This window comes from Pogona vitticeps, chromosome 1 (genome assembly GCF_051106095.1).
Source record: "Pogona vitticeps strain Pit_001003342236 chromosome 1, PviZW2.1, whole genome shotgun sequence".
NCBI lineage: Eukaryota > Metazoa > Chordata > Lepidosauria > Squamata > Agamidae > Pogona > Pogona vitticeps.
Window position 1 is genome coordinate 48,049,256 of NC_135783.1, and position 26,142 is coordinate 48,075,397.

At 42.3% G+C, this 26,142-nt stretch overlaps 1 protein-coding gene across 8 annotated transcripts in view; it reads right to left on the bottom strand.

Moving 5' to 3' along the window:
• Positions 1-357: 357 nt before the first annotated feature.
• VEGFA (vascular endothelial growth factor A) overlaps positions 358-26,142 on the bottom strand; it is a 31,077-nt gene continuing 5,292 nt past the window's right edge. For 3 of the 8 annotated variants that reach the window (XM_020785106.3, XM_020785107.3, XM_020785109.3), the window contains exons 2-8: positions 23,109-23,160; positions 14,899-15,095; positions 12,173-12,249; positions 11,392-11,424; positions 8,075-8,146; positions 6,779-6,910; positions 358-4,451 (exon numbers count right to left, since the gene is read on the bottom strand). In XM_020785106.3, coding sequence (XP_020640765.1) covers positions 4,430-4,451; positions 6,779-6,910; positions 8,075-8,146; positions 11,392-11,424; positions 12,173-12,249; positions 14,899-15,095; positions 23,109-23,160 — 585 coding nt within the window. In that variant the 3' untranslated portion in view covers positions 358-4,429. The remainder of the gene's footprint in view (positions 4,452-6,778; positions 6,911-8,074; positions 8,147-11,391; positions 11,425-12,172; positions 12,250-14,898; positions 15,096-23,108; positions 23,161-26,142) is intronic. The other 5 variants (XM_020785110.3, XM_078383054.1, XM_072991924.2 and 2 more) reach the window with 4 other exon arrangements.

Sequence of the window (26,142 nt, forward strand, 5' to 3'; positions counted from 1 at the left end):
TCCAGAAAAATCCAGAAATAGTCCCTGGGCTAAATTGAACTGTTCATTCCTTAAACCAATGAGACTATGAATTTATTAATACCTATTAAGTAGGCCTACTCTAGTTAGAATTTGGCCCTGGGACTAGTTCTGGATAAGGATGGACCATCTGATTTAGTAGTCCAGGGAATGTGCATATTCCATTGTTACAGAATTTGGATTTTAATTTCGTGAGTTTACTCTGTATGAAGTGCCTTGTCACACCCCTTTCTGAAATGTATTCTGACAGCTTGTATTTGCTTCCATTAAAGCCGATGAGTAAATCCAGTTCAAAATATCAAACAGAAAAAGATGCAAAACAGAAAAAAGAAAACAATATGAGAATTAAATTCTTTATTACAAAAAAAGCCATAGATGATGGTTTTTTTAAAAGATATATTTGTTATTTTTGTCTAAAAATAAATAGTTCATATGGAATCTTGAGATTAGCCCATGTGGCTAGTGAATTCTTTTATCGCCACATTACAGATAAACAGTAGCACCAATAAATAAAATGATAGTAAAATTTTCTATATTTCAGGGGCAGGGAGAAGTTTACATATATAAAAATCGTAGTGTCTATTTAATCCGAATCACACATATACATAAACATATATATATACACACACACACATACATATATCCAAATATATATATATATATAATATGTAGATGTATAACCCTTGCCTCTGGAGGAATGTGTAGGGGTGGGTGTTAGAGATATTAATTAAATAATTGATCATGCTACTGACTCTGAAAACAATTGGGGAGAGATTGGATGGAACAGAAGAGTTAAAAATTAAAACTTAACAGTACAAAAAAAGGAGGTTCAGTTTATAAATAGTAAAATTAAATATTAACAAAGAATACTGAAAAATACCTAGTTTAAATTATTTTTTTAATTTCTAAAATTTAAAAAGGGATATTAAACAAGTATATAGAACAATGTTTGTCACCTCATACAACATGAATATATACATTTCAGTTGTGTGCACATTCACACCTACCCCCACACACCCACACACTCATACCACATTTTCTATTGTCTGGAAGGGGATTTCATAGTGGTTAATCATTACACTTGTCACAATTTTTTTAGGACAGTTTCTTGTTATGCATAAACAGGCATTTGGCAGCTTTCAGACATAGAATACATATAATTTAATTTTTTTAAAATGAAGCTGAGATCCAAATACACACCCCAATCCTGGAAAGGCAATTGGAAGCAATTTTCTGCATCGTGAGAAGTATAACTGGTCATGTGGTTTGAGGTTTCTGCACCCAGTACACAAGGCTACAAACACAATACCTGACAATAAATAAGGAAATATGTTTGCAGTGGCAAACAAGTGGCCAGCTCTGTCATTTTGAAAGTGCTGGACCTCTTTTGGGAAAAGAACAGAAGCCAGGACAACCCTGTACCCTCTGTACAGAAAGGAAATGCTCAGATTCAGTTCCACACATTCCATCACTAAATCACAACCAGCTTTTTCAAAGGTGAACTCACTGGCTATCGCTTGAACCACCATAAAGCCACAGATCTATGCATAGCAATGGCACATGTGCATACACACAGAGTCCCAGTATATGGTACATAGATAACACAGGAATAAGATTTTCTAGGACAACAAGGTTGCTTCTAAATTTAGAAACATCTGTGCCACATACCAGCTGGTAACAGCCCAGCAGAAGCTGCTTGCAATGTCACAGATTTTGGGTACAATCAACAGGAAAACGTACCTGCTGCAGGATCAATTGAAGTTCAAGAGCCACAAATTCCACCCAGAACTGCAGAAAACTTACCAGTGGATTACACACCTGGTTTGTTACGATGCACTTACCAACACAATCATTGTGGCTCCCACTCTCACCATGCACTTGTAGGTAAAGTGAGTCTTTGGGGAGGTCAACAAGTTTCTGTCATTTAAAGTATATCATTGGCTTTAACCTTCCACTGTTCCAGATTATCTCTAGAGCAAAAATGTCCTAAATGCTCACTTACTGGCTTGGGATGCTTTGGTTTTTCAAGTGATTCATGTATCAAGGCACGGAGCATTGTGGACTGATCCCATAAGAGCACTTCCATATCCCTTAATCTGGATCTGAGGAAATCAAGGAGGCTACAGCCAACTTCCCACAGTGAAAGTCTCTATAGCAAGGGGGGGAAGGCAAAATTTCAAAGGGCCGCGCACAGAGATCTGGTTGGAAGCAATTAGCAAAAACCCATCTCTATATGCAGATCAGACAATCTCAGGATTTTAGGCAATGCATATTAAACGTAAGTAATGCAGTTTTATTGTGGCTTTGAACTTGGCCTGACTTTAATTAAACACACCACTGTGACTACTCCTTTAAAACGGGCTGGACTATATTTCAAATTTTGCTTTAAAATGATTTGGGCTTTAAAGGGACTTAGATGGTACTTCTGAAAGCTGAAGAGGCAGAATAAAACCCTCTTTCTGGGGACCTAGCTACCTTTACAAGTCTCTCCACATGCATGAACTCAACCTCCTGCTACAGAAGCAGGTCTGTCAAGATTAGTGGAGTTAACAGTCACATTAACACTTCATTTGTATCTAGCTATTTCAGACAAGCATTCCAAATATAGCATCAAGCATTTAGCAAATGGAAAGGAAAACATAAGACACCTTTCTTTAATTTGGCACTCTCCTGACACAGTGAAGTGCAAATCCCATCATTCCAAACATAACTAGCTATGGCAGTGGGAACTATAGCTCAACATATCTGACAGCATCAGATGAGAAGGCAAACTAAGGCCTCAGTTTCCACATGGCACACATTTAGCCTTGGCCTCCACAGTAATACTGTTCTTCCCATGTAAATGATGAGGTTCCTCCTCATGTGATTCAGAACCCTGGCTCCACATTGAAGGAAGGGGTTGCTGGCATACTGGAGGGAAAAGTGGTGCAACATTGGCTGAGAAAGGACTAAAACAGTCCCTCCCACTCAACATTGTTTTCACCACACTTACCTTATGTGTAACACCTGGACAGGGCTGCTGTCCTCTTAAGTATGTTTCTGTTGCAACCAAACACTTTTTCAGATAAAAAGGTAGACGTGTATAGATGACATAATCCCACCCATGCAGCTTAGTGGTAGAATAGAACACAACACTTTTCATGAACACTTTCATGTCACAACAGATTGAGAATCTGAGTAAATTCACAACACTGTAAGTAAGCTTTCATCAGGTGTTGCCCATTAGCCCTGAAATGATGCCATCTGGCTTTGAAAGCATTAGACCCCCAAATGCCTATACAGATGAAGGTACATACCACCCAACCCCTCACAGACAATCACTCACACATCCTTGCCTATTGTACATATATACTTTAGATTAATATCCCTTTCCAGAGATGTTATGTAAGCATCTTCATTGGCAGCTCTGTGCATAATAATGGCAGACAGTGCTGTTCAACTGCCTGGCTAGACACCGGTCCCCAATTCTTGCTTCTACATACTATCAGCCATAAATATCTCTCTCTCCTTTATTTAAGTAGCCAACAGGGGTGGAAGATTGCCAATTCCAGTGATGCCTCTCTCATACTGATGAGTCCTTGCATCAACCAGTTCTCCACCATTAAGGCCAGAATAAACATCCATGATGAAGTTCCTGAAGAGGGTCAATATGAAAATGCAAACCAAAGTTCCAGCAAAGCAGGAAAGTTGCAATCCAGGAGCCTGAAGATTGGGGAGGAAAGTTGACAGAATCCTCAGTCCTAGCATCTAGAGTTTTTGCTTGACCTTTTGACCCACCATATTTCAAGGTGCCATCTTTGGAAGTCTTTTGCCACCTCTCTGGCACACACACAAGACTAACGGAGGGAGAAATGGCAATCAAGCTGGACCAGCGTGCTTTAAAGAGTCAGCAAGAGTATGAAGATTAAAAAAAAAGTAAGCACTTTGACTGATGTCCAGTTGGAGTTTCCTTTTCTTTTCGCCCCATGTAGCCCACTTGTGTCCACAGCAGTTGATTATATCCAGTGAAGACACCAATATTGTTAGCAATGTTTCAAAAATTCATGAGATATATATATATATATATGTATATCTATATATACACATACATACATATATATTTTATATATTATTCGAGTGAAATGGGAGTCCCAAAGCCACATACGCCACTCCAATCTCCCTGGCTTCGTTATTTAGCAGCATGAGAAGGAAAGTCTCTCAATAAAAACCAGTCCAAAACCCAAAAGGTGAATCTTGTGCGGGTCCTCGGGGAATGTTCCTACCGGAGTCCATCGTCCATACTCAAAAAGTGCTGTGCTCTACTGATCCTTCATTTTTAGTGTTCATTTGGATTAGTGTTTTTTGACCAGGCGAGATATCAGGCTCCAGAACTGAGGCTCTTTCCCCCACCAACCCATTTCTTCTCTGCTGCTCACCGTCTTGGTTTTTCACATCTATTAAAAAGAAGGGAGAAAGGAAGAGAGGTTAAGCTTTTCAGAAGAAAATCTGATGCATGGTTCTCTGATGTGATGAGGGCTATGGCAGTTAAGAAGAGGAATATGAAGAAAGAAGACTGGACAAACCAATCTTCCTCACAATCTCTACAAAACAAGGGGAAAGACACCAAGATCAGAATTTAGTTTTTCCCCATACCAGGAAAGCATGGAAAGAAAGCTAATTCCCTTCCATAGTTGTCTTTTAATAACCTCACACACCTCTAGTCAGACATACACAAAAGGATGCATATGCGCAAACAGCCTCATTGCCAAGCTAGCCTTTTTAGCTTCCGTTTATAAGGTGCAGCCACGAGTGTCTCATGCAAAGAAAAATAAGTGTCTCATTCCATTGTTTACAAAGAGGCAGAGGTTAGTGTCCAACACAGAAGCAGTTTGTAGAAGCAGCAGGAGAAAAAGAAGAAGAAATGGATGTGCCACACATAGAAAGTCTCTTAGAGTGACAGGAAGGACATTCAGCTGAAGCAGCTCACACCAAAACCACAACCAAGTTGCCAGCCCCAATGAGTCCAGACTGAGTCCGAACTCAAAAAAAGCCTTTTGTTACTGGCCGTAGTCCAACACAAGAGTGAGATGAGAAACCAGCAGCCTTGGGGCAAATAACTTCTCACTTCAAGATAACTTTTCTTCCTGGCTTGAGAACACTCCTAGGCTTTCTGCAAGGATGATTTCAAGCTGTACATGAGACAGTCCAAGGAAAAACTATAAAGGTCAAGGACAGGGAGCTGTCTGGTTTCTCTCCATGGACAATTTCTGCAGGGTGAACTGTAACCCAAGAAGAGCTGGCTGGCTCTCTTCTTTCTGCAGCAGGAGGCATCCACACTCGGGTTACAACCGCACAAAAGAGGAAGCTCAGTACATATAGAGTAGCTCCTCCACTGGCAGAGAACCGAGCATCCTCTGCACCAATATGCCCTTTCCCACTTGTTTTCTTTAAGAATAGCCCAACACAACGATTACTGAGAGCACACTTTTCTACTGCACTAGAAGACTGAAGAACCACACATGCTAGGCCCAGAAATCTGGGCAGGTTCCAGCCCTTTTAGTCTCTGCTTGTGAATACTGATCCTTCAGAGGCATAAAGGCATGTATGTCTTCCAAAAATCAACACAGCGATTTTAACTGGCTGCATTAATCAGAAGGCTTTTGAATTTTGGTTTATTAGGTATTATCACTCCTATTTCTGTTCTCTGGCTTGTTGGAAAACAAACAAACCAAAGGAAGTGTCAAGTTTGGACATCACAATAAACAACTCATGGATAGAAGATCTGCAGTTGCTTTTGTGGTTCCTGATCATATCTGGTGTGGTCAGGCAACCTTATGTCAAATAAACCACAATTCCAAAAGTGTGCAAGCTTATTGCAACAATCTAACACACCCTAATAGATACATGAAACCCACAGTGGCAACAAGCTCTGGGATCATGAAGGGTAGTGTGTCATTTGGGGGCCATAAGGCAGAGACAGGAATACTGATAACCTATGTGCACACAGGCAGATCTTAGGTAGCATACAGCAAGGATTGCATAAGCTTCTCTTTTGCCAATTTTGAATTACCTATGGTCAAGAAACCTAGCCATGTATATCACATTTCTGATTATATTCATATAATGAAAAGTGAGGGAAGAAAGAGCTGATTACACTATCTTATTGGAAACGCATACAAAACCGAAGACGTGCCTACACCTTATGGCTCAATCCTAGGTAGACTCATTTCATGACGAGCCAGATTTTGACAAGATTAGATCATGCTCTCATGCACTTGGGTTTCCCTTAAATCTTGAAAACAAAAGTAAGGGAATAATCTAATGTTATCAGGAGGTGCAGCCACAAGTGTCTCGTGCAGACAAATAATCTACTCCAGTGAGAATAATCTGCCGGACTGTAAAGTAAAAAAATGACTTGTGGCTGCTATTGTATAAAAGGCCTTTGGCCCTTCTTCCTTGCCACATGGAATGAGCCATATTATTCTCCAAGGAATACGTTCAGCAGGTACACCACCCAATCTGCAATCCTTCCAGCTCAACCCTAGCAGAACACAGGAAGCTCACATGGCCAGACAGGTAACACTGTTCCTTTCTTACAACACTCTTCCTACCAATATAAAGCAGAGGAAATGAGAGGTGATAGGACATCAGCACCAAAAGCAAGCAAGAAGCAAATCCTCTTTCTTAGTGTGTATGTGTGTGGATATGCATCTGTATGTATCTTGTACATGTGTATAGATGTATGATTTTTTCCCCCTCTTTCATTTTTCAGGACACAAACCTGCAAGTGCGCTCGTTTAACTCAAGCTGCCTCGACTTGCAACGTGAGTCTGTGAATTTGCAGGAACATTTACAGGTCTGGGGATCTTGTTTGTACAAGTGCTTTCTCCTTTCTGAGCAAGGTTCACAGTGACTGCAAAAAGGCAAAAGGAAAGAGGTCTAAGCTACAGCGCTTTAGCGGGAAGAAATTTATACATGCAACACCCTAAACATTGAAGCAACCCCTACCCTCACCCCCCACATAATCCACACACCCAGCACTGCCCATCCAAAACACTGCTAGGTGGTGGCCACTCTCCCCAAATGCATTCCAACACTTGCAACAGCTTTTTAAAAAAACAAGATAGAGATAAACTCGACAACCGCACAAATCCACAAATCCTGCATTAGTCCAATCTGCTGAGGCAGGCATTGTGGGGGGCCTCGCTATAGTATAGAGGTCACAGCCTGCCAGCAGCAGAATACACAGCAGCATCTCTTCCTACAGAGAAACTCACTCATGTCAACTAGGGCAACAGCTGTATAAAAGGGGGCAGGGAGAGGAAAAAAAGGTTCCTGGATTCAGCTGCTCCTAAATGAATGAATTAATTTTCCTTAGAATTGACTTGGGACAGCCTGTCTGCAAAAACTCTGCTCAAATATCCTACTTTAGGCCACACCTGAGAGATTCTCAATAATGCAGGATTTTGCGAATTGATAGGAGATGCAGAAAAATAAGGGAAAGGCACCAATACCCAGCAAAGAGAGAGAAAAAGGAACAGAGACGGCATGCCCTGCTTTTCCCAGCATCCTCTAGCTTCTCTTTAGTTAGTGTTACCATGAAACCCCACACACAGACACAGACACAAACATGCACGAACAGCAAGGGCCAAGCCTTCAGTGCCAACCTCTTCAACAATGACAGGCTTAAAGTGAAAGCTGGGAGCCGGGGATTAAGGGAGGAGAGAAGGGAAATCATACAGGCCATTGCAAGGTGCTGTAGCAGCAGAAAACAAAATAACAGAAGGCTGCCTATCCGTTCATGTTGCTGTGCCCTTAAGAGAGAAAGAATTATGTCTCAAGCAAGAAAAGTGGCCCTTGGTCTTTTATGCTTCTGCTCCCAGTGTGGCAAAGTGACACCACCACCACCACCAGGCACCATGAATGAGCAATTTGGAGAAGCAGGTGGACACTGGTTGGGTGGTTGATTGATCGAGTTTTAATTAGGTGAATTGCAAGCAGCTGCTTTGATTTGAGGGGAATGATGGGAGGTAAAAGGGGAAAGGCAGAGTCTGCAAGCACATGATGCAAAACGTACAAGTTTGGGGGTTTATACCGGCCTCTCTTGCGCTTTCTCTTTTGACCCTTCCCCTTTCCTCGCTTTGATTTTCTGGAAGAAAAACAAAACAAAAAAAGCAGAGAGAAAGGAAAAAAGCGAGAAAGCAAGAAAAAAAGGGGAGGAGGGAAGAAATAGAAAAGGAGGCGGGGCTACATACCCTTTTTGGAGAAAAGGACACATAAAGCAAGGGTGGAAATATCTGGCCCTCCAGATGCTTTGGCCTCCCAACTCTAACCGACACAGCCATAGGCACTGGTGCTCCAAATATCAGAAGGTCAGAGCTTCTCTACCCTGACATAAAGAATGGAAGGCTGGAAGGTCTTTGAGTCAAGGCCTTTATTGCCTCTCCTCATGTACCAGCTTTTCCACGCATCCTGCACAACTCTTCCCAGATGAACCAAACAGCTGAAACAGAACATGGTGACTCACTCTCCAACTTGGAGGCAAACCCTGGTATGTCTCAGCATACAATTCTGCTGCTCTGTTAAGAAATAAGAGGTTCTCCACCCCACTCAGGAGGCTGAAAAATCATTAGCACTCAGGTGCAACCTATCAGCCATCATTATCCAGGAAGAGACAATGAAGATTGAGGAACTGCCATTGAGAAACTGTGCATGCCATGTGCCATGATGACCTCTGGATGTAGCACGTCTGCTCTGAAAATGCCATCACAGTGTCTGGAAAACAGCCACCAGCAAGTGACGAGTGGAAGACCAGGTAAGTCCACACTTTGCCGAGAAGGATGAAGACCTGCCTTTCCCAACCTGGTCCCCTTTGTATATTATGAAGTACAACTCCAAGCAATCTCAGCCAATGGCCATGCTGGATGGACCCGATGGAGTTGGAATACTAACATTTGGAAATCATCAGACTGGGAAAGATTGGTGTAAACTGCTAACCTACATCTGACCCTCAACATGCTCATTTCCTTTGGCTATTATGGCATCTCTCAAACCAGCAGACCATTCCACTTCTATGGGTATCTTTCACAGAAGACTAAGGATAGAGCAACCAGCCTTATTATTTCTTTGCTTCTGGGGTTGCCCAGGAAGACAAACATAGTAACACATGTGGGAAGGTAAAGAATGATACAAGAAGAGGGCTTGTAACCAGAATTACTGACGGGTCAGGATCTCTTGCTTTTTAAGCCCCAACCAGCAATTTAGAGACCTGCCAAACAAATATTTTTTACATGAGATTATCATGATATGACAAGGAAGCAGGGTGGATTTGATTAAAATGTAAATCAATGTCAATCATGATTTAAATCTTAAGAACTGGATTTTTGGGATGATTTAAATTAAAAAAATCAATTGTTAAAAAATTTAAATTGGGATTTAAAACTTTTTTTTTTTTAATCATAGAGTTTTATCCACCCTGAAAGGAGGCCTCATCTAATTATAAATCCCTGGAAGATGACACTGCATCTTTCTTTTCCAGAAAATCTGGAGTCACTTCTTTAACACAAGGATAAGAGAAAGTCAAAAAGTAGACTCATTCCCCAATTCCCTTGTAACTAGACATCAGGAAAACAGGAAATAGCCTTAAAACAGATGGGCCAAGACCTTCTGTCAGTCTTTCACCATATAACTGACTTTCAATAATGGCACCATATCTAGATTAGGAAAGCACAGCTCCAGCCCAAATGCTCAAGTAGATGTTTGTGGAAATCTTGAGTGAGCCAAGGAGGGAAAGTGCAGAGAAAGGAAGTCAAGGTAATGGACTCTTCTTGCAAAACCCTTTCAGAACGATTCCCCCTGGTCACTCCTAGTTCTGCTTCTTTCCCAGCCCATCTCAACTGGATGAAAAAGAAAAGTCCACGGTGGGGAGAAAGCTAAAAAGGCAGACGTTTTCCTCAGACTTGTTAAAGCCAGTTGTTTGGCATTCATTTCCTTTTCTAACCGTAAGCATCACAGGACATACCTAGAACTAGTGCTACAAGCGGGAAAGATGAAGGGAAGTTTCCTTTAGGATTAATTCAGAAGCTGGTAACAAGCAGGAGAGAAATTTCAGCATAACCCAGAACAAAGCACCACATGTGAAGCAAGACTGGCAAAGCAACACAAGCCCACCTAAAGCTTAGGCAAAAGGGATGAAAAATGAAAGTTACAGTAAAAGAAGAGGGTGTTTTGGCTGCATCCCATCAGCACTAGTGTTCATGATCATAGCCACACATTTTCACACCTATGAGCTACCTGAGTACCCAGTTCAACAATGAGAATAGTCAGTACTCCAGAGAGAATCAGCCAAGTTGCTATTCCTTCTCTTATTACCATGGTGGCTTCCTATAATAGGTTCCAAGGGAAAGGGATGTGGGAACAGCAACACAGCTGGCCCCTACACTGTTCTCTCTGTCTCATCTGCCTCTGTTTCCATATCAAATCTGTGACAATAAGTTGTGCAACTCATGCCACTTATATTGCGTATACATATAGTTTTTTGTTTATCAAGCTGGATGTGAAAAGAAACCATCACATTTCCCATGCTTGCTATCATCTGAAAGTGACTGGTGAAAGCAATTTTCAGTTTCACATTATAGCACTGACCAGTCCCATTCTCATGAGCCAAGTCACCTTATTGTCACGAACAACCCTTCTCAACCCAATATCCTAGAAATGTTTTAGACTACAACTCCCATCAGCACAGCCAGCATGACCAACAGTCATGGATGACGGCAATATAGCCTAAGCCATCCAACAGGACCCCTGGCAAAGAAAGCTGACTAGACAAAGGGCTTTACTGGACACCACCCTCACAATCAATATGCAAAGTCCATTCACATACAGATCGCTGCCCACACCCTAATTGGGTTTTTACTTTCAGGTTTTTCAGCAGGCTGACATTCCCCTTCTCTGAGAGAGGCAATAAAGCTTGCATGCACAGCCTTGATGTTAGGAAGCTATGCAAACCACTGAATCATTCAGCAAATTGTCACCCAAGAAGCAATAGAAAGAGAAAAAGCAATCGTTTTGAGTATTCAGAGAGAGAACTACACAAAAGAAACTTCCACCTAGAATCCATTCCCAAAAGGGGGTGGGGGGGGGAAGCATCTTGTTACTTCCTTGCTGCCCTTTACACATTTGTAGAAGCAAAGCCATTTGGCCAGGAAAAATGCCACAACATTGAAGCTGCTACAGATGCCCACAAGGAATGGATTCAAGGCATCAACAATTAAAACGACTGCTTGATTGGTTACACTCTTTTTTTTGGTCAGCATTTGTTTCTGATCAAAAAAAGAAAAGGTAATTACCAACACCAAAGGGAAGGTGGGAAAACACATAAGCCACGTCACTTACTTTTCTTGTCTAATTCTGACTTCTTTCTTTGGTCTATGAGGAAAGAGACAAAAGGAACAAAGTCAGGAGAGGAACGATGACAGACATTGGACCCACCTTTTCACCATCTTAGCCCAACTTGTTGCAGATATAATTAGAACTATAATGCTTTATATCTTATAGTACAGGGCTAAGTTGTTATTATCATTGACCACTGACCAAGCAGAATTTGAACTGGAGCCCCAAACATCTGGAGAGCAGTAAGCTGGAGAATGCTGGCCAATGTTACAACAGCCACATGCTGTTGTAATATTGGAATAACACAAGGAATGCCCCTCTTGCTAGTCACTCCAAGTGACAAAGCAGACATTAAGGGAAATATGTCTTCTCTATTAACCCATTCTTCCTTCCAAAATGCTATTTCCTCAGTAATAAATGCCTTCATTTCAACATGCTTGAACAAAGCATGTTGGAATGCAAGACACTGAAACAAGAAAAACGCATGACAAGACAAAATATTTCCTCACCACGTAAGAGAACATGCTTCTAAATACAGGCAAAGTAACTTGCCTAATATTACCCAAAAAAGTTCCTCAACCGCATCATCCAGTAAACATATCTAAGAGCCATCTTACAAGCATTCTACAAAAAACAACTAATAAAATACTATCCTTTGGTCAGGCCTTTCAGTCATCAGCCACCAGCCCGAGACTAACATAACCCCCTGCCCACAAAGTGAAATGCCTACTAGTGCAGTTACAGTGTGTTCTGCTTCCACAAACAGAAGTTTTTCCATCCTCACCTGCATTCACATCTACTGTGCTCTTGGAAGCTCATCAGGCTTATGTGCTGGCCCTGAAGGTGTTTAATTCTCATGATCTAAAATGAAAGATGGAAAGAGGGGTGAGGTTGAGAAAGAAAGAAAACAAACAGGGTGAGTCACATTTGCAACATGGTAGCCATCAGACAAACAGACAAAGCAACCCAATAGTAATAATTAAAGTAAATTGGAAGACCAAGTTAGTACTGTATATGAAACATACTATCTTAGGCCCATTTACTTGGGAGTAAGTACTACTGATCCCCAGCATGGTGTAGAGGATAGATGACAAGACTAGGATTCAGAAAGCTTGGATATGAATCCCCACTCTGCCCTGGAAACTCATGGAGTAGGGGTGGCACTGGTAAAACCACTCAAACATCTCACTGTGGAAGCTTTATTACAATTGAGCATCAATTTTGGCTTGACAGCACATAACACAAAAGTACCACAAGACTTACATATCCTTACAATAGGACTTATTTCCAAGGTGACCCACATAAAACTGAAAGCACCAAGGAAATGTGAAACTGACCAATTCCTGCCTTGATAATCAGCACAAGCTTTTGGTAAATAGATACATCATTCATAACTAACTCCTATCATTCCTAGTGCACTTGTTTAAAAGAAAACAGATGCTCCACCCTCCTCTCCCAGCGAGGTTTGCTCAGATTTTAGTTACAGAATTTAGAGGTAGATCATGCTTCTTCACAGGTAGAACGAAAAGCTGTTTAGGAAAGAACACCGGTGTGTGTATGTGCACAGACACATACAGACATGCACACATACACATTTAGGACTACTAGTGAAAGAGCAGTACATGGATTGCGAAGGCAGTGGAAATACAAACCATGGGCAGGTACAAAACTACATGAAAATTCAGACAACTGCTTTAAATACAAGCTTTTCAGCCTTGTTCAGCAGACAGCTACCTCTGGATTACACACGCTTCTGCTCTGGAGCCTATTCTTGAGCCCTGTGAAACACCACAGAAAGATGGCTCCACTGCTGAAGTGGCCAGCAGCAGCAACACTAACTGAACATGCTACTACTCCAGGCTTCACTATGGTCATTAGCAAAACTGGATTCCTTGCCATTAACATACCCACTTGTGGTCTTGGGTCTGCACCACAAAACCACCCTACTATTTACACTCCCTCTTTTGAGAGGCCCAATCTGAAGTGCCAACAGTGACATTTGTAAGCAATGACTGTGGTCTGATTCCAGGTCTGGAGGATTGGACTCTGTCTGGATCAGGATGAAGAAGCAGTTTTCCAAAGCTGAGGAAGCTTTCCCCACAAGCCTTCGCGAATACACTGAGGAAGACAGTCTAGCGGAGGCATTCTGGCTGTGCTCATGGTATAAAGTCTGTCTCCTCACAGTATGCTCAGCCTCAGCTATTCTTTCCACCCCACTCTCTTTCAGGATGATTACATTCAAAAGAAAAAGGAAGGAACGTTTTCTGTTTGTGACAATGCTATTTCTCTTCCTACCCCTGCAGTGCCTCTGCACTCAGCCAGACAAAACCTCTAGCTTGACTGGCAAACCCTAACTTGGACAGCTCTTGAGAAGATCCATTCACAGTTCTCTTTTGTACAGAAGCATCTGCTATACTGGTGAACTTAGGCTGCAATGTACAGAAGCCAAAACAAGGGTTAAAGGCAAAGAGAGAGAGAGAGAGAGAGAGAGAGAGAGAGAGAGAGAGAACAAGGGAGGTTTCCTGATACACACCCTCTGAAAGGCCAATGAAGATAAATGATACCTGTTTAAACATATTTTTCCAGTAACCAACAGGTTCACTTTGAGATAACACAGAAAATTGATTCTTGGGAGCAACTCATGTGAAAGCTCTCTGGTGTAGGGTAAGCAGGGTTAGGGGTGTCCATCTTCTTCAGCCTGATCCCCAGATCTTGGAATGTTATTAAATACCAGAATCATCTAGGACACAATGACACCTACAATGCTGGTGGGGGATTTTTTTTTCTAAAGCTGTAGTGCAAAATCCAACTTTTCCAAGTTCAAGCGAGAGTGAGGGATCAAAGATACCGCAGCAACTGGGGTCCTTGACATTTTGACAGTGTTGCATCCATAGACAATTGGTTCCCTAAACTCAGAGGAACAGAGCTATCTAGCCTGAAAGTAGGATGCAACATGTCCCTTTTCCTTCTAAATGGCAAGGGACCCTCCTCCTCGAGAACACCCCATAAAGGTTGCGAGGCCAGCCTACAGTCTTCTGCTTTTGGGCAACCAAATGAGGTTTGTTTATACTCTTTTTGACTTAGTGCCACTGCTCACCAAGTGGAACTGGTCAGGGAAAGGCAGTGGTTAGGAAGTCACTCTTAATTCCATTCACAATGCAAAGGCAGGTGAGAAAGGGGTAGGCAGACACTGCAACGGCAGTGTCTGCCTATGTCAGCATTCAATAAAGCACTTACAATCCCATGCACTATTTCAATGGAAGCAAGCCATAGCCACAGACCAGTAACATTTCTCTCTTTGCACTGTTATCAGCATCGCAATGCTTGTGGCTTAAGACAATGGACTGCTACTCCTTTCAGCCTCCTCACTAACCCCTGATACCACTAAACAGCAATTCCTTTTATCCCAAACCAACCAATGGCTACCAATGGTTGGGAGATGCAGTCCACCATCTCTATGAGGAGCATGCAGGTTCCCATTCCTACTCTATTGCTTAACCACAGCCTTACCTCCATAGTGATGTTGCGCACAGCTGTGGGTACACACTCCAGTGCCTCATCATTACAGCACCCTGCACATCTCTTCAAGGGTACACAGGAGGGCTTGAAGATATATTCCACCTCATCTGGGTACTCCTGGAAAATATCCACCATGGTCTCAAGAGGTCTGCATGCACTGCGATCAAAGACGTCCAAAAACGAGATCACTACAAAATAAGGGGAGAAGAAAGATTAATTAATTAATTAATTAATTAATTAATTGAATGCCTTTTCTTCTGACAACTTTGCCCTTAAGATGTTTAAGGCAATGTATTACAAGCACATGGACAAATGACTCTGCACATGTTGCCGCTTCCACTTGAACGCCTTCCCATGAAGTTAAAATGCACTTAAAGCCCAAGATGATAAAGTACAGGGAAGATGTTTCTGGAAAAGCAAGATAGGGTGAAATTACTGACAGGTTTATCATTTGCCTTCTCTGAATTTTAACTACCTCAACTCCAGAAATGTTTGTGAGTCAGGGATAAAAGCGAATTTCCTGGCCCCTGTCCAGAGAACCCAGTCCAGTATTTTTCCCCACACCGCCACTATTCCTACTCATCATTTACTTCCGGACATCCCTCAAATACACAGCTGTGAGGGAAAATCACCAAGCCACCACCCTCTTTCCTAGGGACTGTATTTCTGCACTGGGAAGGTCACATTTTCCCAGACCTGGCCACATGCAGCTTCCTCACTGAAAAATACAGTTCCTTCCTCCACCAGTGAACTGACTGCCACTGCCAGATTCTGCATGCCTGCTGGACATGCACACACCAGTCACAAAGCCGTTCCTACAAGGTAAAGGCAGTAAGATAGCATGAAGGTCCCTTTCCCATACTAATCCTTTCCCTGTACTGAACCAATTCTCCCCTCCTGTACCTTTCAACAGTGTATTTTGGCTACAGGGGTTTTTATTTGTTTCTACAAAGCCAGACACTCTCTTCTCCCCAAATCCAGCACTGAAGTATATTTTCCATGATGCCCTGATGCCAACCGCACTCCCCACCCAAGCTTGAGAGTAACCATTCCATGCCTTCCAATGAAGCAACTTCCATTGTATGCCAGTGAACTCAAGAGACAAGTAATGATTTTTTCCTCTTTGCTTCTCTTCTTTCCTGTTACTTGTGTCTCGCATTTTGCATGCTAGCAGGAAAGGCCCTCCATTTTGCTTTTACCATGGTATAGGACCATTCTACCTAGTATTTCTGGATTAGGTTCAGATCAAGATCTAGTTTTTATTAAAGCAAACAAATTTGCCACTCGCATGCTACTTAAATAGAGGCTTCAATGCCTCTACTAACTTGGTCTAGATCCAATCCATCATCAGCACTTTCACTGATGACTTTCAGCATCAAGGAAGGCTACCATGCATGTACCATCGGATTTCTGTGAGGGCCCACATTACCAGAGCCTTGACAGAAATAGATGGGGTCTAACCATGAAATGAGGCTCTATATTCCAACAATGTCTGAAGGCATGAACAAAACAGCAAGCATCTCTCCTGTAAACCAGAAGGAAGGTGCAATGAATTCACATGCATCTGTTTTCCCTCCAGATTTTTAATTCTATGCATGTCAAGTCTCAGACATCAACACTCAAGATCCATTGCAATGCCTGGACCCAGCTGTAGGAAGATCTAAATTTAAGCCCTTTTGGGAGCACACATGTAGGCACAGCATGCCTATATATACACTCCTCACGATATGGGATAGCACCCAATTCTCCAGCCTACATTATACCAAAAACAAACAAAACAAACACAACAAAAAACCCTCTGCTGCTGGGGACCAGCTCACAGCCATTTAAGATAGCATCTGTCCTGAACTTGGCTGGTTTTGGATCATATGTCTTTCGAATCCTACAGCAAGCGGGTTGATAACCCAGGGCGATAACAAGCACAAACTGCTTGCATCATGGAAAAAACAGAAGCCAGTAAGCGTTTCTGAGGAGTCCTGAACCTGTGACAAACCAGCATAAAGGTTGTTTCGCTGAAGGGGGAGGGAAAGGGAAATACATGGAGGCTCCAGGGCTCAGAGCACAAGATTCTTGATTAATTGCTGAAAGTTAATTCTTGGTCACGCGGAGCATGGACAGTGTCAGAGTGCTGCTGGCAGCAGGTACAGCTGAGGAGGAGTTTCTGTCCAGGATATCTACGAGCTGCACAGCATATGTGCCTATTTAAAGAGACAGTGACTCAGGAAAGGAAAATGTGTAGTGAATGACTGGCAGTCCTCAGCTAGGAAAGCAGAGCTCCTTCCTCAACCCTCCCGCGCACACACACATAAATACAACCTTCTGATCTAACCCAAAGTCTGCTACTAGCCTCTCCTATCCTTTTGCACTTGGTCTGTGCCACCTCCTTCACGCTCCCCTTCAACATGACCTTAACCTTAAAATACAGCTATCTATAAACTGAAGAATTAAACAATTTAGTGCCTGAGAAACTTGCAGGCATACAGCCAGACACGTAACCACATTACTGATTATTCACACCTTTGCTAGGATTACGGGGCAAGAAACTGGTCATATTAAAAAAAATTTTTTTTTGAAATCACAACATTATTATCCTGTTCAGTCTGTCTGGCTTAGTGTCTGTGTGTTTTTTTTAAAGGGGGGCAGGGCCCTACAAAAACAGGCACCAGGGCTAGAGCCCTGCCAGACTTCCCTTTCCTGCTGCAAAACAGCTGAATGCAAGAAAGTAAACAAACAACATAAAGTGACAACAAATGGGAGAATGATGGGGTATTCATTATCTCCTCCAGAACTTGGGGAAACTGGATAACATTTGTTAGAAGTTGTCATTTTAGACCACACCTGCCAGGTTTCAGGAGCTGGAGATTAAAAAGAACAACACTTCCCAGTTTTGGTATCAATAAGGCAAACCTGTTAATCTTTGATAAAAAATTAACGTTAAAGGCAATCTGAAAGGCTTAATGAAACATGGTTCAATGTGAAACTTCAGAGAAGGGTACCCAGGATGGCAAGGCAGTTGGCAACAAAATCCTATGTAGAATGGTAGAAAATGATTGGATATACTCAAGCTGGACCAAAAAAAAAAGTGAAAAAGTGACAGGGAGGCAGGTAAATAGCTCTTAAATACCTGGCAAACTGTTCTGCAGAAGCCAGAATGGACCGGTTCCCAACGGTTCCAAAAAGCAGAGCTAGAACCGATGGGCCGAAGTGGCAGGGAAGCAGATTTCACCTAAACGTCAGTAGAAATATCTGAACAGTGAGAACTATTAGGCAGCGGAACAAACACTTGAAGAGACAACAGTTTCTCCTTCACTAGAGCTATTTACACCAAAGGTCTGATAACAGTCTCCTGTCAGGGATGATATCACGGCCTTCTGCAGTGTGAAGCCTATGGTAGGCCATATGACTCTCCCCTGCCCCAACTCTATACCTTTCCAATTCTGTGATGCTACAATCTACTGTACATTATTACTCAAATCTATAAGATACCCCAATTTATCCCTAAGCCATCTTGCACTTCTTACACAGGGTTTTTATTCTGATAATGTTACCTTCAGAGGTAAGTGGGGAAGTAGAAGGGGAGTGATCAATCTTTAAAAAAAAAACCTCATGATTTTGGAGCTTTCCAAGAAGAAAAGTGAAGCCAACTTGCTCCCAATGCTTTGATGCTTCAGAATTCTCTCAAGAACGTGTGAACCAAAAGAAGGTGCCTTAAAAGTAAAGCATGCCACATGAAGTATATTTTCCCCATTCCCTGACTCACTATCACATATTTAATGTATATATTTTAAAACAGTAAAATTCATTCTAAATTTTCAGAGATCATTCCGTGCACATTCTCACCAAGATAACCTCTATGTCCACAGTAAAAGTCATTACTGTATTCTTTTATCTCATTTTAAACCTAAATTCTTAGATAACCCCATTAAGAGATAAACATAAAGCTGGTGATGCTATCTAACATCTGCAGCACAAGAAAAGGTAAACCAAGTAGTAACTTCCAAAGAAATTGGCTTAAATATCTCCCTTTACTCAAAATTAGCAGTACTATATAGGAAGGCAGCCATTCTCAACTACTGAACCTGAAGGTGGCTCAGGTTTAAATTTCCAGGTGAATCCCTGACTATGGACCATGCAAGCTGACTGAAGCTACTATTAGCTAGACTCAAAGGTTGAAATCACTGGTGAGAAACACAGCATAGTTGTTTTTTTTTCCTTTAAAAAAAGGAAAAGCAATTTTAAAAACAGTTCTAAAGAACTGCACTTTTACATTCTAAGATAACTGTTAAAAAGCTGGAGGTAAGGATCAGAGACTCTGCAAAGATACTGATGCAAGTAGAAAGGATTACACAGCTGGTTATACAGTGAAAGCACTGTGATGTTTTTGGGCTCCCATCCCACATTAGCCAAAAGCAGCATAAGACTGGAGGAGAATGCAAGGTGCTGTAGTCCAACAACATCTGGAATGTCCCATTCTTCCTGAGGTGCTTCTCATTTTCAGCTTCAGTTCCAACAACAATCCCTTGCATATACTGCACATAATTGATGCAAGTATGCATAAATAGCCTGCTATTTTTGGCATAACAGGCTACCTCTATGGTCCCTTGCAGATGGGCAAGGCTTTAAACAGAGATGCCCAACACTAGTTTGTAAGTATTCCACATTCACTTTCCAATCAGTCCTCCAGTATTTTATCTCTGCCTATCATTGCCATGCTTAGCAATAGAAAAGGTTGTCACAAGAAACTTCCAAGGCTAGCTGTGGTGTTAAGTGGCTGTGACCTGGGCATATACATAAAAGAAATACCATTCTAACACCATCTCCCAACAGAATTAAAAACAAAATATAAAATAAGCAGTGAATCCAACAGAATGTTTGTGCTTTGCTGGTAAATTCCAGGGCCCACCACTCTGATAAATTGATGCTGAGCAGTGGTATAAAGGAAGCTGAGCAGTGGTATAAAGGATGAGAAAAACCAAACAACTGTTTGGGGTGGGACTCCACAGACAGGAACCAGCACTTGAGCCTTCTGATCCATAGAACATAAAGACCTCATCAATTTAAAGAATAGTCCCACCAATCAGTGTTGTTCATTAAATATATCGTAGAGGGGAAGAGAACACATTAGAACCCTATGGAGTCTCTGCTGGCAATTTCAGAGGTCTAAATAGCACACAGACGCACACAGTTGATGTACAGGTTCCATCTCTGCCACTCATGTGAGGTTGGCCCAGAAAAAACTGAGCCTACACATGCACAATCTTACGCATTGATAGAGACACAGTGGACAATGATGCTGTTGTTAAGCACTTTAGATTTCTGGCAACCATGTGGATTAACAGCCTCCAAAAGGTTCTATGGTTAACCATCCTGCTCAACTCTCGCAAACTCAAGACGGTAGCATCCTTTACAGAGTCAATGCACCTCATATTTGGTCTGGCTCTTTTCCTGTTGTTTTCAACTTTTCCTTGCACTACTTTCTTTACAATGAATGACCCCCCCCCAATAAAATCTAGAACTAACCACTTGATTTTTATTTTATTAGTTTTATTTATATGCCGCGTTTCTCCCAACAAGGGACCCAAAACGGCCATTAAGGCAGGCAATTCCTTATGCAGACAGCATGAGCAGCACACCAGTTCCAATAATAGAATTGTAGATATCATCTAAAATGTACTCCACCTTGCTATACTTCACAATTGTCTGTAATATAAGCCAAGTGTTTGACAGTCTGCAGCTATAAAATACAGGTGGGTAAACGCAATACAGGTTCATTTAACCAGAGCATAAAGGGGACAAAGCATGTCTAGCAGCACAATATGACTTCATCTCTAAAACAGTGCATGGGGTCACAAACACTAAACAGCATTTCTCAAAATAATCTCTTCCAGTCATGAAGAATTACAATTCCCATCATTTCCTATTGTAGTTTAACATATCTAGAGGGTGCCAGTTTGGGGCAGGCAAATGTTAGATAATCGGTTACGTTTAAGCATCTAATAATGGCCCAGAACTAGGATGAGCATCTTCAACCTTATTCCTACTTGGGGCTTCTGATCAAAACTATCTCCCATTCAATGTGGAAAAAAAACCTCCTTTAATTTTATTTTTAATCAACAGAACAACTATTCAGCAATCCTTTCAGGAACAGGAGACAATATAAAATGGGTTCATTGTTACAAAGTTGCTCTCCTGTAAGCCTCTGGCAAAGTACTGTAGTTTGCCAAGCCAAAAAAACTCTGTTGCAAGTTGAAAGAGTATGGCAAGATGAGACGCTGCCCCCTGCTGCCCTGAGCTAAGAACAGCAGCATGTGCCACTCCCTGTGTGTCCCAAACAGAGTCTGGGTCACTGAGACTGTAAAAGCAGGCTCTCAGGTCCCGAAGCTGGAAAACAATGTAGTAGCACGGAGGTGTCTAACCTGGGAAGCGTATGCACCATTTGAAGGTCCAAAGTTTGTCAGCGCTAAATCCCAAGCTTGAATAAATTTACCAGGCACTGTGAAACAGACATCCTCCCAAAAAGGAAGAAGGCAAGACTCCCTTCAGTGATCTATCTAGTCACCTGTCAAAAGAAACTGCTTCCTTTACTCTCCAAAACTTGCTTTTCCTTCCCTATGCCGTTCCTGCTCTCTCCGGCCACCCTTTATTTTGTATCACTTTGCAGAACACACACCTGTCTAGATGCATGGCAGTTTTTACAAGGAACGAGGAGATGCATCCATCTTGCAGTGTCAACAGCTCATTTACCAGAACAGGCCCAAGTGTCCACTGCAGGCCCCAGATGCTCCAAAGTTCAACGCCAAAACCTCTCAATTGAGCACTTAGGAGATTCACAGGAAATGCCTCCAAAAGGACCACTGCTTTGATCTGCTTTGATCTAAAGTAGGATGCTCGAAACATTTTGGCCTCAGATATGGTAGAATTAATCCTCAAGTACTGTAATGTCAAAAGCAAAGCTTGGAGAAACTACTTCTTGGAGCACAGTAATAGAATCCCCCAGCTAAGCTGACTGAGGAATTCTGGGCATTATGGTCCAAAAATTAACACTTCTATGGTCAGAAGGAACAAAGGAAATTCTCTCCCCCCCCAACCCTACCTCAATATTACCATCTATCTTAGGCTACAGTCTCAAGGAATCTGATGTATAATATCAGTCCTCATATCCTGGCTGATCCCTTTAAAAGATACCAAGTAATCTTCTGATAACCCTACTACTGTCAGATAGAAAAGTAGTTTCCTAGAAAAGTATCCCTTTTATTTCCTTATTCAGACCCACAAGTACCACTGATCTTTAAAAGATCCAAACACTGGCTGATAGTTTGACACCTTGCTTCTCTATGGGAGCTGAACACGCCAGGTCAAAGGTCTGCCAACAGGAAAGAGCTGTCATATCTTCCTCTGAACATCATAACAAACTCATACATCTGTTTTCTGGACTGTCACAGACATTTTAATTAACCCAAGATGCAAATGTCTGGATCTAGAAACAATAGCATTCCTGTAACGTGTTCTGTGGGCTTTGGTGGAACACAGGGTCAGCCTCTTCCTCCTCCACAGTGAAATAATGTTCTTTTAATCAAGCTGGGATATCATGAATCCAAGATGGCATTAAATCTGACAGTGAATAATGTCAATCTTATATTCCATCAGCTACAATCCTATTGAGGCCTTTATGCCACAACTGGCATAAACCATATTGGCTAACTGCCATGACTTCTAAGAAATTAGAGTAGGCATTTGTTATGTGCACCAAGCTGTGTAATTCAGTGCAAACCAGCAAATGTCTAGGCTAACACCTTGACTTAGCCAGTTGCTAACAAGATTTACTCTAACAGCGTTACACTGGTGGGTTTAACTAATAGGATTTAGGCCACTACTTTCATTTAACAGATGCATGCACATATGTCAAAGGTGAGGATAATGCACTCTGCTAGATGCTATTACTGTACCTTCTAAGTCCCATTATCACCAACCATACTATCTGGTGCTGGCAGATGATGACATCCAACAACATACAAGAGGAGCACATGCTTCTGAAATAGTATGATTCTATACAGCTGACACCTAGTTTCCAGAAGGTGGCAGCATTAAGGAGGGTCTTCTCCAGCAGCTGAGCTGTTGGAAGCCCACCCCAATTTTTCTCTGCAACTTATACCCACTTTTCCATTTCCCACAAGAGTAAAGAAGGAAGGCAAGCCACTTACCTTCAATGTGTTGCTTATCTCCATCCCCCTGGGCAGGAGCAGCCCATGATAACTGGAAAGAGAACAAAAAAATCAGTCAAAATACAGTATTTGTGACTAATCCTCAGAGAAAAGCACCGTACTTTCCTGCAGAAATCAGAGTAGCCCTCCAGGAACCATCTGCAAGGCAAAAGGTAGGCATTGCCATAATTTGTATCCACAACTTGTTCCTCTTCATTGTAAATGAAAGATCAAGAAAAGAAAATACCTAGATTCAGAAATAAAACACTGATGACTACTGTTGGCACCTCTGTGTGTGTGTGTGTGTGTGTGTGTGTGTGTGTGTGTGTGTGTGTGTGTGTGTGTGTCTGTGTCTGTGTCTGTGTCTGTGTCTGTGTCTGTGTCTGTGTCTGTGTGTGTGTGTGTGTGCGCATGCGTGCGTGCTTTTGTGATGCATTATTTCCACTGTTTTTAAAATAAAACAAGAAAAAGAAACACTCCTCCCTGCATAAGAGAAGACATTATAACACAGCCTGGGCTATATATGTGCATGGGTAAAAATGAGAAAGTTCAGGGTCTCACAGGCTCAGCAGGAAGGCAAAGAAAATTTACAAGCCTGCTGTGCCCACAAGTGTGAGAAAAAAACTTGGGGAAAATTATTCTCAACTATAACCCCAGAAAAGTCCACCAGCACAGCCCCTATCCATGCTAGCTGGGAGATTCTGGAATTCATATTCCAAAAAACTCCACTTCCTTGTTCTCTGGTAAAGTCGGAATTTAGGCAGAAGGTCCTACGAAAGCTCTCAGCAGTCAGCAACACTCTTCACTGAACAGGCAACAGGAGTGAAACTTGCTGCTCAAAGACATTTTAGATTATTAAGGTCAAAACACAGAGAGCAAATCTGAACTGGTGAGGGGGGGTGGCAGAGGAGAAAACAATATTGGTGACCTTCTAGCGCTGACATGACAAATATGCCATAAGATTTGTGCACGCCATTGCTGTTACAAGGAAAGTTTGTCAAAGGTATTTGGGGAAAAAGGAGGCTGCATGTTACAAAGCACTCCAGCAGAGTGAAAAGGGAGCCAGCAGTGCAATTAAAATGATCACAATCCGATTTCTCTCTCTCTCTCTCCCCCTTCGCGTCACAGAAGCAAATCCATTTACGCGGGCACTGCGCAATGTGGGGTAACTGAGGAGCAGAGATCTCTTCAGACTTCGAGGATGTAAAAATCCTGCTGAATTAGGCCAAAGGCTTATCTAGCTTGGCATTCTGTTCCCACAGAGGCCAAACGCTTGCTTCTTCGGAAGCCCATAAGCCAGACATGAGGCAAACAGCGCACTCCCAGTCAACTGTTTCCCACCAACTGTATTTCACAAGCATATTTGCTGTTCTGTTTATTTGTTTATTGTTTGAGTAGTTGTATTTTTATCCTGCCTGTCCTGGAATGAGTTTAAAGAAGGGTACTCAGCTCCCCTCACCTTCCCATTTAACCTGTCACAACCACTCGGTGAGGTTGGCCAGGTCAAGGGCATGTGATCGGTCCAAGGTCACCCTAGTGGACCTCTTGGCAGGAGGAGAACTAGAATCTGGATTTTACGGGTACCAGCAACACTCTCTCCACAACACTCCACTGGCTCTCCAGCTGTGCTACATAGATTCCGCTCCTGTCAATCAAAGCTGAGCAGCTTATCTGCATAGGATGGAAACCCTCATCTCTCTTTTCCTGCTGGAGTCTCCAAAGTCCAGAAAGATGCCATCTTGAATTTTAATTCTTAGGCTCTTTCAACCAGTGTGAAGGACATATGAAAAAGCACAGAAGTGGCAACCCATTCTTAATTGTGCCTGGCTTCTTTGCTGCTCTAACCAAACTCCCACTTACGCAGTTACAGAAATGAATTTGACCATTAAAATGGCTATAGACAAATCATGCTGATTCCACATACTTAATGCAGTGCACAAATACCTACAGGGAGAATGCCTGGCTGGCAAACCAGAACTAATTAAGGTGGCATCCTAGGAATTTTCACATCCAAGCAATTCAGAAAGGAACTGGCTCTGAAGAGTGTCATCTAAACACAAGTGACAGGCAAGACAGAAAGAAGAGAGCCATTAGGATATCGGTGGAGCTGATCTGTGAAGGAGTGACTCAAGCCAGTATTGGGAAGTACCAGCTTTCATGTTGAGGTATAATGAACGCTGCCATTCACTGGCATGTCTAATATCAAAAAGACATATGGAAGAGGCAAGCAATGTTTTCTGGAAGTGCCAAAAAAGAGAAGCTGTGCTATAATTAAAGACCAGTAACCACCACAGGAAAACAATACAAAGAATTTCTCAACATTTCATAGATTTTACCACCAGCAGCAGCTTTCTGACAATGACGGCCACCATGGTACTATAGCTAAGGCTGCCTGTCCAACATTGGGGCCCCGGGGAGGGGGGAAAGAAACCTCATTATTGTTCCACCTAGCCTTGAAACTCACTGAGCAATCTTGGACCTAGCTAACCCACCTTACAGGGTTTTTCAGGATGGAATAAAGTAGAAAGGAGGAGAATCATGTGCACAACCTTGACCAAACTAGAGGGAAATGGAATACAAATATAACTAATAATATACAGTAATAACTGTGGGCAGAAATGGTGCAGCCTTTCCGGTCAAGTCAGCTTCCCCTGTAAAAGGTTTTGGCAGCTAGCAGACTAGAATGTTACTTTTTACAGCCAAGAACAGGATTTTCCTTTTTCTTCTTCCTCCTTAACATGAAGGTCACTGCAACAACACAAACAAGACGGGAGAAGCAGAAGCCATACCTGACCTCAGAAACCACCAAGGCCGAGGGCTGGAAAGCAGCCACAGAAAAGCCTTCGTTGTGTCTGCAGTCTCAGAGACCTAGCTACCTGGCCAGGTGGCAAGCTGTCCCTGTCAAGCAAGTGCCCGCCCACCTCCCAGCATCGCGTAATGCACGTAGCCTTTATGAGCAAGTGAGAGGCAAGGTGTCCCTGGGACTTTTCCAATTTATGACACCTACCACACCTGCAGAAAACGTGATCACAAG